The sequence below is a fragment of the Oreochromis aureus genome, linkage group 19, assembly GCF_013358895.1.
Source record: "Oreochromis aureus strain Israel breed Guangdong linkage group 19, ZZ_aureus, whole genome shotgun sequence".
Lineage (NCBI taxonomy): Eukaryota > Metazoa > Chordata > Actinopteri > Cichliformes > Cichlidae > Oreochromis > Oreochromis aureus.
Genome location: NC_052960.1, coordinates 29538749 through 29553485, shown reverse-complemented (window position 1 = coordinate 29553485; position 14737 = coordinate 29538749). Strand labels below are relative to the sequence as shown.

Below are 14737 nucleotides of genomic sequence, written 5' to 3'. Positions count from 1 at the left end.
TGTCACTACTCAGTGATGAAAATACTTATGAACCCCTGAAACGAGACCCAGGAAGTGGCTACAGGAAGAGGGTGATAGACTGTCTGAAGCAGTTAGAACAAGACAAGGCTATCGACCGGACCTCATACCACAGGCTGTACCCAGGGGAGTCTACACCAAGTCTTTATGGTTTACCGAAAATACATAAACAGGGTGCACCTTTAAGACCGATCGTATGCATGATCAACTCGGTCACCTATAACATCTCCAAGTTTCTGGCTTCGATCCTCAACCCGCTGGTGGGCAGCTCTGAACACCACATCCAGAACACCCTGGATTTTGTTGAGAAGGTGAGAGATGTCATTATGGAGGCAGATGAAACCATGGTCTCGTACGACGTTACATCTCTCTTCACTTGCATCCCAGTCACGGAAGCGTTGGAGGTAGTTCGTAAGAGATTACAGGATGACACCAACCTCAGCAACAGGACCACTCTCAGCATCGACCAAGTGTGTTTGCTTTTGGAACTGTGTCTTCATTCCACCTACTTCACATACAAGGGTCAGTTCTACAGGCAGAAACATTGGGGTGCCCTGGGCTCCCCAGTTTCACCCATTGTGGCCAATTTGTACATGGAAGAAGTGGAAAAGAGGGCTTTGCTATCCTACCCTGGAACACCACCAAGCCATTGGTTCAGATATGTGGATGACACCTGGGTGAAAATCAAATCTCAGGATGTACCACACTTCACGGATCACATTAACTCGGTGGACCGACACATCAAATTCACCAGGGAGGATATGAAAAGTGGCAGGTTAGCCTTCTTAGACTGTGAGATTTCCATCAGTAATGGGGGACATCTAAAAGCTGATGTGTACCATAAACCTACACATACGGATCAGTATCTAAGGTTTGACTCTCATCATCCACTGGAGCACAAACTGGGTGTCATCAGGACGCTACAACACAGAGCGAACACCATCCCCACTGACACAGCGGCCAGGGAGGCAGAAGAACGGCACATCAAGAAGGCCCTGAGTAAATGTGGTTATCCCAGCTGGACTTTTGTCAAAGCTGGGAAGGCACCTAAAGAAAGCTCCAAGCAGTCCAGGAGAGAAGGACAACCGCTGCCCAGGCGAAAACCTGTAGTGATCCCGTATGTGTCAGGAGTATCGGAGCAGTTGAGACGCATTTTTTCTAAACACCGGGTCTCTGTGGCTTTTAAACCCCAAAACATGCTGCGCCAAAAATTGGTCCACCCCAAGGATCGGGTCCCCCGACACAAACAGAGTAACATAGTGTACGCTGTTAAGTGCCAGGATTTATACATCGAGGAAACCAAACAACCTCTGGCGAAACGGATGGCACAACACAGAAGAGCTACTTTGTCAGGCCAGGACTCTGCAGTCTATTTACACCTACAGGCCAGTGGACACTCTTTCAATGATGAGGATGTACACATCCTGGACAGGGAGGAACGCTGGTTTGAGCGCAGAGTCAAGGAGGCCATTTACGTGAAAAGGGAAAGACCATCTCTGAATCGAGGAGGGGGCCTAAGGGTACATCTGTCACCATCTTACAATGCTGTGATTGCAGCCATTCCCCAACTCTCTGTGAATGGTACTCATGGCCATTGATCAGTGGTCTTTGATCAGTGGGTTTTGGTCAGTGGTTGTTGATCAATGGTCATGGGAATTTGCATAATTATGATTAAGGAACTGACCTCACAGCCCATTGTTCCTTCAGTGGGCTGGTTTCACTTGGATGAGTGACGAAACGTTTCTCCCACAAAACGCTACATCCAGATGAACAGAATCAACTTTTGGAGATTTACTTTCCTGGATGATTGAGAATGCATCAAGACGAAATATTAGATATGGTGTGGTGAAAACTGTTAATGTTAATAGTATCATGAGTGTAAGAAGAAAAAATTAAGGCAGGATACCCTGTGCCTTAATTAAAAAAAAAAAAAAAGCCCCATCAGGGTAAAAGTTTACTTAAGTTTAAACTTAAGTAAAGTTTATTTATCAGTCCAAGTCCTGCAAAGGTTTATACCAACAAATCAGATGGTATGAACTGTGGAACCCAGTTATAGTTGTTCAGATCAAGTCATCTTACCAGTATTGCTGTATGGCTCAGTGGTATGAGGTCATGAAGAAATGTCTCTTTTTTTGAAGCTTTTCATGTTACATTTATCAACACACTACTTAAGTTAAACAGAAATTTATTTGTTTTTGTTTTTTCTTATGTTTAGTTTTCTAGAGAATCGATATGATAAAAGTGGATAGCAACCCTAATATCTGATTATACTGCATTTTTTCTTTTACAGGGACATATCACTAGGGATAGGAATTGATAAGAATTTAGTGATTCGGATTCCATTATAAATGTCACTTATTGATTGGATTCCCTATTGATTCTCTTATCAATTCTAATTGGGTCATTTGCAGCACCATCTCTAAGTAGCATATCAAACACATGCTGAGTGCTCAAATCTCTGTAAATGTTGGATGTTGTTATCAGTGTTGGGGTCATTGCTCAATTGAAAGTAAAGTAAAAAAGTTCTTACACATATCACACAGAACACTTTTATAAAGTAATGCAGTACGTTACTTAATGACCCCCAGAAGAAAGACATTCATTATACTACTAGTTAAGTTACTTTCATGTTACTCTGTAAAATGATCTGAAACTCACTATCTCATAATTACCAATTACCAATTCAAACCTACAGGCTACAGCCCCAGACACCAGCACAAATCCCTATCCTAATGAGGACACACATATGATCTTTCTCTTAGTATTTAACACAAAGTAGACAGCACAAATAAAAGATGAAAACCAGCACAAAGACACTTTAAAATGATCGCCACAGTGCTAACCAAGCCTGCCTCAGATACCAGTGAGAGAATCTTTGATACCCAACATCCAGATTGACGGCGAAACAACTAGTAGCTCAGTGTTCCAACATTCGGAAGAAGGAACAGAGATTGACAAGGTATGACAGAAATGTTACGGCAAGAGGGAGCCAGTAACCATCACAGTTGCAGACATCCAAAAAAGGGTCCCCAATTTGAAGAGTTGAATAGCACCAGGTCCCAACATGGTTCAAGCCTACTGGCTGAAGAAGCTGAGAGCACTCCATGAGGGTCAGAGTCACGCATCATAGCGGCTAAGATAAACAGGCACATGGCTCAACACATGAGTGGGGCACGGGAAGGAATAGTCAGGAATACCAGAGGAGTGAAACAACAGCTGATGCATAGGGTGAGGGTAACAGTGGTCCCAGTGGTAATCGGCGTGCAGTGACCATTAAACTAGGCGAGTGGCTCCAGCAGATTCCAGAAAAACATCCGAAATCTCTGATGGAAGACATCTGCCAGAAAGTCCCAGCACACGTTATTATATCTTTAGGCACACTAGGTCAGGATTCCCCCCTCTCCTGCTTGGTAATGATCCAAATCATTACCAGATGGTGATCAGTTATACATCCAAGACATACACCTACAGGTCCAATGGTGAAATTCCAAAATTATTATCGTCCTGTGGTCTAGGGGGTCCTGATGCCACATGCACTTATGGCTACCCTTATGCTCAAATAAGGTGTTCATTATCAACAAACTGTGGTTATTGCAAAACTCAAAAATTATTGCAAAAATAACAAAACACCACTCAGGTTCAGATACCATTCACACCCCTGAGGTCTCAGTGCCATAGCCCAGGAATGATGAAGTCCCCCAGAATGTGGTCCTGTAATAGGGTGCCCTACAGCACCCCACCTAGTGACTCCAAGAGGACTGGGTATTCTGACCTGTCTATTAGCAACACAGGCACAAATGAAAATCAGGATCTGTTCCCTGACTCTGAGAGTGGTTCCAGTACGCCATACTTCGAGGTGATCCTGCATCTATTCAGTACCTGTGAACCTTACACACTAGCTCATGTACCTGAAGCTGAAAGCATTGGCAATACATAATACACAAGCCAATCCCCCATGACAAGTATTGTCTAAATGAGTTGTTGATGTGTACAAGAATACCAATTATTGACTTTCATGTCTGTAAAAAATGCATAAACTCTGTTCTTGTCTTATATACTCTATTTTCATTAATGTTTAAAACATTCCAGTTTTCTCAGCAAAATATGAAGAAATGAGGGGTGGCTCTAGACTACAGTCTAAATATGTAAAATTATAGTAATCACTGATACAGAAGAAACTACATTTCTATATTGCAATGTAACATTTCTGCACTGTTACACACATATAATTTTCCTGTGACAGTTAACAAAAATGTTTGGTTCTTTTCTCCAGCAACTGTTTCGTGACCATGTTAAAGCAATCTCAACACTGCTTGGATGGGAGGATAAAGGAACACAGACAGAGAGGTACAACATTAATAGTTCTGTCAAAAAGTATTAGCCCCGTCCTCATTCTTTTTCTTTTTTTGCATTTTTCCTACACTTAAATATTTTAGATTGTTAATTAAATTTTAATGTTTAACAATGTAGATAAATAAGTAATGAATACCAGGTAAATACAAAATGATGAATGAGGCTATACAAACCCACCAAGCCCTGAGTGAAAAAGTAAGCCCCCAAAACCTGATAACTAGTGTTACGATTCTCCCACACTCACGGTCTGCTGTTTGGCCGGCATGGGAGGATCGTCAGCTAATGCAGGTCACCTGTGTCTTGCACAGTGTTGGGAAGGTTACAGTGGGATGCAAAAGTTTGGGCAACCTTGTTAATAGTCATAATTTCCCTGTATAAATCGTTGGTTGTTACAATAAAAAATGTCAGTTAAATATATCATATAGGAGACACACACAGTGATATTTGAGAAGTGAAATGAAGTTTATTGGATTTACAGAAAGTGTGCAATAATTGTTTAAACAAAATCAGGCAGGTGCATAAATTTGGGCACTGTTGTCATTTTATTGATTCCAAAACCTTTAGAACTAATTATTGGAACTCAAATTGGCTCGGTAAGCTCAGTGACCCCTGACCTACATACACAGGTGAATCCAGTAATGAGAAAGAGTATTTAAGGGGGTCAACTGTAAGTTTCCCTCCTCTTTTAATTTCCTCTGAAGAGTAGCAACATGGGGGTCTCAAATCAACTCTCAAATGACCTGAAGACAAAGACTGTTCACCATCATGGTTTAGGGGAAGGATACAGAAAGCTGTCTCAGAGATTTAAGCTCTCTGTTTCCACAGTTAGGAACATATTGAGACAATGGAAGACCACAGGCTCAGTTCAAGTTAAGGTTCGAAGTGTCAGACCAAGAAAAATCTGGGATAGACAGAAGCGACGAATGGTGAGAACAGTCAGAGTCAACCCACAGACCAGCACCAAAGACCTACAACATCATCTTGCAGCAGATGGAGTCACTGTGCATCGTTCAACCATTCGGCGCACTTTACACAAGGAGATGCTGTATGCGAGAGTGATGCAGAGGAAGCCTTGTCTCCGCCCACAGCACAAACAGAGCCGCTTGAGGTTTGCTAAAGCACATTTGGACAAACCAGCTTCATTCTGGAATAAGGTGCTGTGGACTGATTAAACTAAAATTGAGTTATTTGGGCATAACAAGGGGCGTTATGCATGGAGGAAAAAGAACACAGCATTCCAAGAAAACACCTGCTACCTACAGTAAAATATGGTGGTGGTTCCATCATGTTGTGGGGCTGTGTGGCCAGTGCAGGGACTGGGAATCTTGTCAAAGTTGAGGGACACATGGATTCCACTCAGTATCAGCAGATTCTGGAGACCAATGTCCAGGAATCAGTGACAAAGCTGAAGCTGCGCCGGGGCTGGATCTTTCAACAAGACAACGACCGAAACACTGGCTAAAATCCACTAAGGCATTCATGCAGAGGAACAAGTACAACGTTCTGGAACGGCCATCTCAGTCCCAGACCTGAATATTATTGAAAATCTGTGGTGTGAGTTAAAGAGAGCTGTCCATGCTCGGAAGCCATCAAACCTGAATGAACTAGAGATGTTTTGTAAAGAGGAATGGTCCAAAATACCTTCAACCACAATCCAGACTCTCATTGGACCCTACAGGAAGCGTTTAGAGGCTGTAATTTCTGCAAAAGGCGGATCTACTAAATATTGATTTCATTTCTTTTTTTGTGGTGCCCAAATTTATGCACCTGCCTGATTTTGTTTAAACAATTATTGCACACTTTCTGTAAATCCAATAAACTTCATTTCACTTCTCAAATATCACTGAGTGTGTCTCCTATATGATATATTTAACTGACATTTTTTATTGTAACAACCAACGATTTATACAGGAAAATAATGACTATTAACAAGGTTGCCCAAACTTTTGCATCCCACTGTACTTTTAAAAAGTATTCCACTACAGATTACAGAATACATGCCCCAAAATGTATTTTGTAATGTAACTATTGCTGTGTGATTTATTACTATAAAATACTTTGCAAAGTCCTTGCCAGAAGATTAGAAAAAAATCACTCCATTCATAATTAATTCTGACCAGCAGGTTCAATCAAGGGTAGACACTCAGCAAATAATAAATGTAGACTAATAAATATAATAGATTATTGCTCTATCAACAAATTAGAAACCACAGTTGTCTCCATAGATGTGGAGAAAGCGTTTGATCGAGTAAACTGGGAATTTTTACTAGCATTTCTAAACTGGATATATTTTATTCTTCACAGACTGGATTAAAAGACTTTACAGTTTTCCAAATGCCTATGTTAGGACAAATCATCTTACTTCACTACCTACAGTGGGGCACCAGAGAGGGCTGTCTGCTTCACCCTCACTTTTTGTTCTTTTTATTGAGCAATTAGCAGAAGCAAACTGAAAATACACACCATAAGATAAGCCTATATGCTGATGATGTGTTACTTTTGCTAAGGAATTCACAAACCCCGCTTGTAAAGAGGATCACACTTATAAGTTATCATCCATATCAAACTCCTCCATTGCAGAAGTAAATCAACAGTTCTGCAACAGAACTGTAATTTTCAAAACACCACCAGCACTCCTCTACAGTCAGGTAACATTAGATATACATTTTTCTGTCAAACTCTCAGACCTGGTAAGGTTGACTCACATTGCTTTATTAAAAACAGATCTCACATGTTGGACAACCTAACCTATATCACTCATGAGAAGAGCTGCCACCATTGAAATGATGATTCTACCAAAAATAAACTACTTATTTTCACTGATCCCTAATAAACCTTCTCACACTTGGTTTAGATCACTAGACTCTGGTTGCTGATTTACTCAGATGACAGTATGCCACATGGCTGAGTGGCTGGCCTGGGTTCGAGTCTGACCCGTGGTCCTTTGCTGCATGTCTCCCCCTCTTGCTTTCTTATCAGTCTTAACTGCATCTATCTAATAAAGCTGAAAAAAGGCCAACAAATATAATTATATTTAGATCACTAGATTCCAACATTTGAATTTTTTTATGGAAAAATCAACCATAACAGATGAGCGTAAAGACTTTTAAAAACCAAAACACAATGGTGGTCTAGAACTGCCAAGTTTTTATCACTGCTTCTTATCCAAGAGATTGCATATGTTTCAGAATGAATTAAACCAAGCTTATTAGACAGGCCTTGGCTGGACCTAGAACAAGCATTTTGTGGAAAAGTAAAAATCTCTAATGTGCCTTTCATCAGCTCCAGTGTTAAGTGTCATAACTGCTTTAAAAACCTCAACATAAACACTTCTCTGACAGTCTGATGGGAACTCTTAAAAATAACTAAGTCTTATCCCGTGTAAACAGACACCCATTTAAAACAATCCAGATATTTAAGTTTTTCATTGTGCTATGAGAAAGAGATAAAGAAATCTAAACATGTTATACTAGATGGAAAATGTATTTCCTTTGAAGAACTTGTATCAAAACATTGAATATCCATCATACAGGAAAAATTCAGTCCCGGTCAACTGTATCTCGAAATATCTATTTGGGTAACAAAATGCTAAATATCTATACCTCCAAGTGGTCATAAAAAATGAAATCGATATTGAAATGACCTGCCACTTAAAAAACATAACTCCCTTCATGCTCACTCCTCTTCTGTAGAGGTAGAAAAAGAAATACTCAAGTAAAGTACAGATACCTGAAAATTCTACTTAAGTTGTAACAAAGTATTGTTACTTTGTTACTTCCCACCTATGCTAATAACATATGCATAATGCTGTCCAGAAAAGTAATGAAAAGTCAGGTATTGCACAAGTGGTGCTGTATTGGTTTTGAAAATTGACAGTTCAAATAAGTAGTTAAGTCCTTGGCGAGTTGTGTTCAGGCTTTTACAGAAGTGTTCAGACACAAATGACTCTTATCTCATGTTGGAACAGAATGAAGGGTCAGGGTTTCTGAGGCTATTCAATGATGTTATATTTTGCAGGTTACTAAGGGAGACCGTGCTTGGCATCGCTTGTCAGATGGGAGATCAGGATGCTCTGGACGAAGCTTCTCGGATTTTTGACCATTGGATCAGTGGAAGTCTTAGGCAAGTTCTAACTAACAGACAGAAAATATATTATTCAAAAGTTATATATTTTCTATTCTCATTATTATTTTAACACAGCAATTAATTGGTTGACACCAATGAACAGGATGGTCGGTGTCAATTTAACTTTAAATCTATCTTTACTGTTTATGCAAACAGTTTAGTTACAGACTGCGGTCTCAGGACATCGTTACATTCACCGTTCCAGTTTGTAGAGAGCGTGGGAAGAAGGCACTCTGCTTTTCTGCCCCATCTTCATGGAATACATTGCAGAAAGATTTGAAGCTCTCTCACTTGATTTCACTTGCAGACTTCAAAAGACATACAAATGTTTTTGTGAAATCATCTCGGGGAACTGTTCTTGTTCTTCATATGACTGTGTACATAAGACAAATGTGGCTATTTTGTTTTTTTTATTGTTGTAATTTTAATATGTTTGTCTGGAACAGGTCTCTCTTGTAAATGAGACATTGGCTCTCAATGGGAATACCTGTATAAATAAAGGTTAAATTGAAAAACAAAACCAAACAACAATAATTTAACTTCTTTCACTTCACAATGTAATTATCTTTTGATATACAGCAGCGTAGCAGTCAACCTGAGATTACTGGTATATCAATACGGCATGAAGAATTCAGGCAGTGAGGAAAACTGGAACATAATGTTCCAGAGGTATAAAGAGACGTCTTTGGCCCAAGAGAAGGACAAGCTGCTGTATGGACTGGCATCTGTGGAAAATGTGGAGCTTCTTTATAGGTAATAACACTGTCTAATTTATTTTGACCGGTTCACTTATCATGTCTTCTAGAGTTTCATTACGTGATATTTAGCTAGCCCGTATTTCATTAGGTCTGTGCCTGTAATTTAGACTCACTGAAAATATGTTTCTGTAGACTGCTGTCCTAACTGAACAATAAGAATTAATAACAGTGCAAGTAATTTTCTGTTTTTGGCACAGACTTTTTTGCCTTTAAACTTAGGCTTAAGCAACTAAGATAAACTTTCCCCTTTTTTGAGGAAGAATACATTTTCTTATGTCTAACAGGCTCCTGGAGGCTACAAAAGATGAGAGCGTAGTGAGGAGTCAGGATTTGTTTACTTTGGTCCAATATGTGTCATATAACCCACTTGGCCAAAGCATGGCCTGGGAGTGGAGTACACTCAACTGGGACTATCTGGTAAACAGGTCAGTACAATAAGCCAGCACACAGAGTAAGCACGCATACCATAATCATAAGTGTGGATGGTAGTTTCATTTGTTGATTTATGTTTGACCACATTGAAACAGTAGAAGAAGCTTTAACAGAACATAGGGCTGGTAAATGGTCAGACTGGTATGTTGTTCTGTTATAACATTAAGAGAGTTAAGTGTTTTTTGAATTAAATACTAATTAGTAGGGGTTAAAACAGGAACCTTCTTGCTGTGAAGCAACAGTGTTATCACTACACCACCATGTCACCACTTTGAGTATATGTTCCACCGGATGAGGAGGGAAACTGCATGTCTTTTTTTTTTTTAATCACAGGGATTCATCCCACAGGTTTAAACTGTCCGTGCAGAGTTCCTCTATAAAGTCCTAAGGTATCTGAGGGAGAATGCTTAGTAGAAATAATCTGAATTTTATTGTGTTCTAGCAGGTCATCTAATGCAGACTTAATTAATTTAGTCAGGACTTGTCCACTTCCCCAAAATTAAAGCACCAGTCACACAGGCACAAGTGCAAAGACATGAGAATTTCTTTAAACTCACTCCTGGAAATTATACATTACACTGTTTTACCAGGTACACCATCGATGACAGGAACCTTGGTCGCCTACTGAATAGAATTACCACCAGATTCAACACAGAGCTCCAGTTATGGAAGGTTAGCCTGAGCTTTTATGTAACTTTCTCCTACAATTGCCCTCATACAAACAAGACTGTGATTTTTTTAATTGTAGCTAATAGATATTATTTACTGACAATTTCAGGTTGACACCTTGTGTTTAGGGTTATTGTACATTTTTATGCCTTTTTATGGTCTTTTAGATGGAGCATTTCTTCAAGCTAACTCCAAATGCTGGTGCTGGTGAGATGCCCAGGAAGCAGGCACTTGAGACAGTGAGGAACAATATCGAATGGATTAGGAGGAATGAAAATGAGATCAAGGAGTGGCTGGACAGTAACATTGCCTGATGGAAAACACCACAGGCGTACATTCATACTGTTGCTGTAAAGAACTAGAACACCCACAACACTTTGTTGAAACCAGCATTTTGTAATGACATAATTAGGTGATTTGTCTTTGATTTTAGCAGGGACTAATAATCCGAGGGTTCTTCTGATTTTAATTAGTAAAAACTACACAACAGTCTAAAGAAACACCCAAATTCTGAGGTTCTGGCACTTGCTACCAGGATACCTGTATTGTATACACACCAAATTAACTTTGAAAAGAAACTGGAATCAGTTTGTTTTCAGCAACTGACAAATGTAAATTTACAATATGTAAATGATATGTAAATGAACATGCTCCCACATGTGGAAACTGGCTTCTATCACTGTGAATATGCATTATTCTTTCCTCAAAAACCCCTCACACATTCTAAAATTTCTTTGAACCACCTTTAATTTTGATGGTGGCCTTTTAATAAACATATGTTTCACACACATGTATTACCATTGTCAAGAAGATGAAAATCCACTGGCTTATCTCCATCCAAGAGGAGAATAAAGGACTTAACATAAGGATTTTATATGGTGAAAGTAATACAGAGTGCTATATCAGAGTATTTCTTTATGTGTATATCTGTAAATAGTTAATAATGTATAATTCTCATCGAACATAAATGAACCTAACAGCAGCTGTTAAGAAGATTTGGGGTTCTTTCTTTAGTTTCACACAAATGATTAAAGAGCAGTATCATCACTTTGGAGTTAGAAATTTCAGTAAGAAAGCACCGGAGGATTAACCACTGCCCAATTTTTGTGGACTTACAAATTGGATTGATAATTTTGGCTATTTCTCTGCTCATTTTTGCTGTGTTAGATTATAGGGTCAAAGGAGATGGAGGACTTTGTACCGAGACACTGCTTCCCCTTTTGGACTTTATCAGGCATGAGATGGAAATCAGTGTATCGGTCTCCTGGGTGTATCCCTTCTCCTTTCTCTCATTCAGCTCAAGATTGGTATCAGAAATCAGCTTTAGTTTAGAATAGGTTAGTTAGATTAGGATGAAATTCATTAACTAATTATTACTATTTGATAAAGCTTTGCCTTGTCCTTGCAAAATTGCTCAAATAAAATGCGCTGCATTCAAAAGTCTAAATTTTAACTTTTTATGAAATAGTACACATGTACGTATCATAGAGGAAGCAAAATTGTGTAAACTGTCACATTGATTAAAGTATGAGATGAACAAATGCTTTTTAGTGGACGAATGTCAGTCGGCTTTTATAAAAGGCAGAAATATACACAATCACATTAGACTGATTCTTGATATGCTTGATTATCGTCAACTAATAAAGACAGAAAGCTTAGTGTTGTTTTTGGACTTTTATAAGGCGTTTGACACGGTTAAACATCATTTTTTGCTTAAAGCCTTACATCACCTGGGTTTAGGGGTAAGCCTCTGTAATGTGATCAAAATGTTTTACAGTAACATCTGTAGCTCTGTTTCGCTAAACCCTGGAATGACCCCTGGATTTGAAGTGCAGCGAGGTATCCGTCAGGGATGCCCTATTTCCCCCAAATTGTTCATACTAACCACTCAGTTGCTGGCACTCATCATCCAAAATGACCCCGATTTACATGGTATAAACATTTTTGACAAAGAATTGAAAATAAGCCAGTTTGCAGACGATACTGCCCTGTTTTTAAGAGATAAGTCCATGGTAGCTAAAGCTCACAACACTATCGCATTACTCTCTCGGGCTTCAGGACTGTGTCTGAATATTAACAAATGTGAATTATTACCTATTCCCACGTGTTCTGATTCTAATATAACTTCTATAAGGGTAGAATCAGAAGTGAAATATTGAGGTATAGTGATTTCTAAAAATATGACCAGAAGAGAAGACACCAACATCTGCAGTTGTATCGTCGACATGAAGAAATCCCTTAGTCGTTGGTTGACCAGGGATATCACTATATTTGGCTGAAGGTCTTTCTAAATTAATTTACCAATGTCATTCTCTGTATATTTATGGTTAAAGATTATGAGAAGGGTGGTGTTAGAGCCTTAGACTTAGAATCAGTGGTAGGAACTTTTAAGATTAACTGGCTCAGAGCTTGTCTATCTCAGTCTGATTCCATCTGGTTTCATATACCCAGATCCTTATTTAAGGAATTAGAAGGAATTTATTTTTTATTAAGATGTGACTTTGAGATTAGTAAAATACCTAGTTTTCACAAACAGATCCTTTCTTTTTGGAAAATGATGTTTACACACAACTTCTTTCCTCACACCTATGGAACCTATGTCGGCCCTATGGACCTAACAAAAAGTCATTATTTATCAGGAACTGGTTTGAGAGTGGTATCTTGTTTGTAACTGATTTGCTGGATTCGAGTGGTGCTTTATTGGATTATGTATCTTTCTCGAAGATACACAACTTAGATTGTCCAATAAAAGAATACAGAAAGGTTTGTCGTGCTATCCCATTGGCTCTAAGGCAGCTAATACGAAACACAATGTTTTATTCTGACGTCAATCCAGCGCTGCCAAACTTAAAAATTGGAAACTGCCATCTAAATGATAGTAAATGTAACAATAAATTTATCAGTATGAACTTCAAATCAATTCTTTTCCATGGGTTTGACTCAGGTAGACATCTGCAGGCTTTTCACAGGGATCGATCACTCGTGGAAAAAGTGTTTTCTAAATTTATTAAGTGGCCTGTTTTCCCTAAAGTTAAAGAAACTCATTTCAAGATAATTAATAATATATACCCTGTGTCTGAATTCCTAAAGAGGAGGTTTAAGTTTGAGGTTAACCTGTGTTCTTTCTGTGATTCAGCCTGCGAAACATTACACCATTTGTTTTTTTCATGTCCTGCATCAGATGCTCTTTGGTTAGAACTACACAGCTGGTTATCCTTCAAGATCAACAATATCCTGCAGTTTAATATTTCTGATATTATTTTCTATATAGCTGAACTACATCCACCTGTCTCTACTGTGATTAACATTATCATCCTGTTAGGGATATACCATATACATTGTTGTATATGGAGGAATAGTAAACCATCCTTTTCATGGTTCATCAGTGATTTTAAACATTACTTCATGTCACTTAAAAAACTGAGGTCCAGCAGATTTGTTAAAATCTATAATGTCATTTCCCATCTGATACTGTTTTGAATATTACCTCCATTGTGTGTCAACCTGTGCTCTTCCTTTGTTATTCTGTTCCTTTAATACTCTAGCCCCCCCTTATATCTTTGCTGTTATTTTTGCTGTATTTTTTATCGTCTACGAGAGTTATTTTGTATTGTATTGTGTTATATTGTTCTTGACTGTATTGTTCAATTGTTAATAGAAAAAAGAAAGTGTTGTTGTTTTGGTGATGCAACTTCCGTCGCCAGACGATTGGTAGTCTACGGGAGAAGGGTCTGGCTGCAGCCACTGTGGAGCGCCACATTAAAAGGAAACACATGACCTCCACAGTAGGTAGAATCACGTCCAGTGTATTGCAATATGGGATACAACACAAAAACAGAGGCCGTTTCTCAATTCTCAAGTACACGAGTCCAGACTTCTTAAGCACACATGGGAGTCCGGACTTCGTTCTACAATTGGAACAGCAGCGCACTTGATGACATCACCAATCCAGAGTTTTTTACTGCCATCCCCTCTTAATTTAACTGTGATTAATATTTACAATGGAAATTACACATGATGTTGTAGATTTTCTTTTCTTTTAAAAAAAAAGATAATTTAAAAAGTATCTTAAACACTCTGGCAAAATTCACTTTTGTGTATGATCTGTTCCATGTCTAATAAGGTTCATACAGTTAAACACAATCACTACATGTATGAAAACATGCACACATGTATGCCTCAATAGTAACAAACAAGTGAGATGTTACAACGCTTTTATTTTTATTTTAGTAGACATTGAAAACTTACAATAGACAGCTGCTGGATCATTTTTGGAGCAGCCTTCAGGACTTCCACGTATTAACAAGCTGTTTTTGCTCCTGGTGAAAATGTTTCCTCTTGAATTTAAATATTTTTAATGTTTTTAATGACTCTGTAATTCA

The 14737-nt window shown here is 38.7% G+C and overlaps 1 protein-coding gene across 1 annotated transcript in view; it reads left to right on the top strand.

The window, feature by feature from the left end:
- The window catches only part of LOC116311256 (glutamyl aminopeptidase), a 43548-nt gene extending 31535 nt beyond the window's left edge, over nucleotides 1-12013 (top strand). The window contains exons 15-20 of the mRNA XM_031728313.2: nucleotides 4292-4365; nucleotides 8389-8493; nucleotides 9076-9249; nucleotides 9539-9679; nucleotides 10277-10358; nucleotides 10523-12013. Coding sequence (XP_031584173.2) covers nucleotides 4292-4365; nucleotides 8389-8493; nucleotides 9076-9249; nucleotides 9539-9679; nucleotides 10277-10358; nucleotides 10523-10669 — 723 coding nt within the window. The 3' untranslated portion in view covers nucleotides 10670-12013. The remainder of the gene's footprint in view (nucleotides 1-4291; nucleotides 4366-8388; nucleotides 8494-9075; nucleotides 9250-9538; nucleotides 9680-10276; nucleotides 10359-10522) is intronic.
- The last annotated feature ends 2724 nt before the right edge of the window (nucleotides 12014-14737 follow it).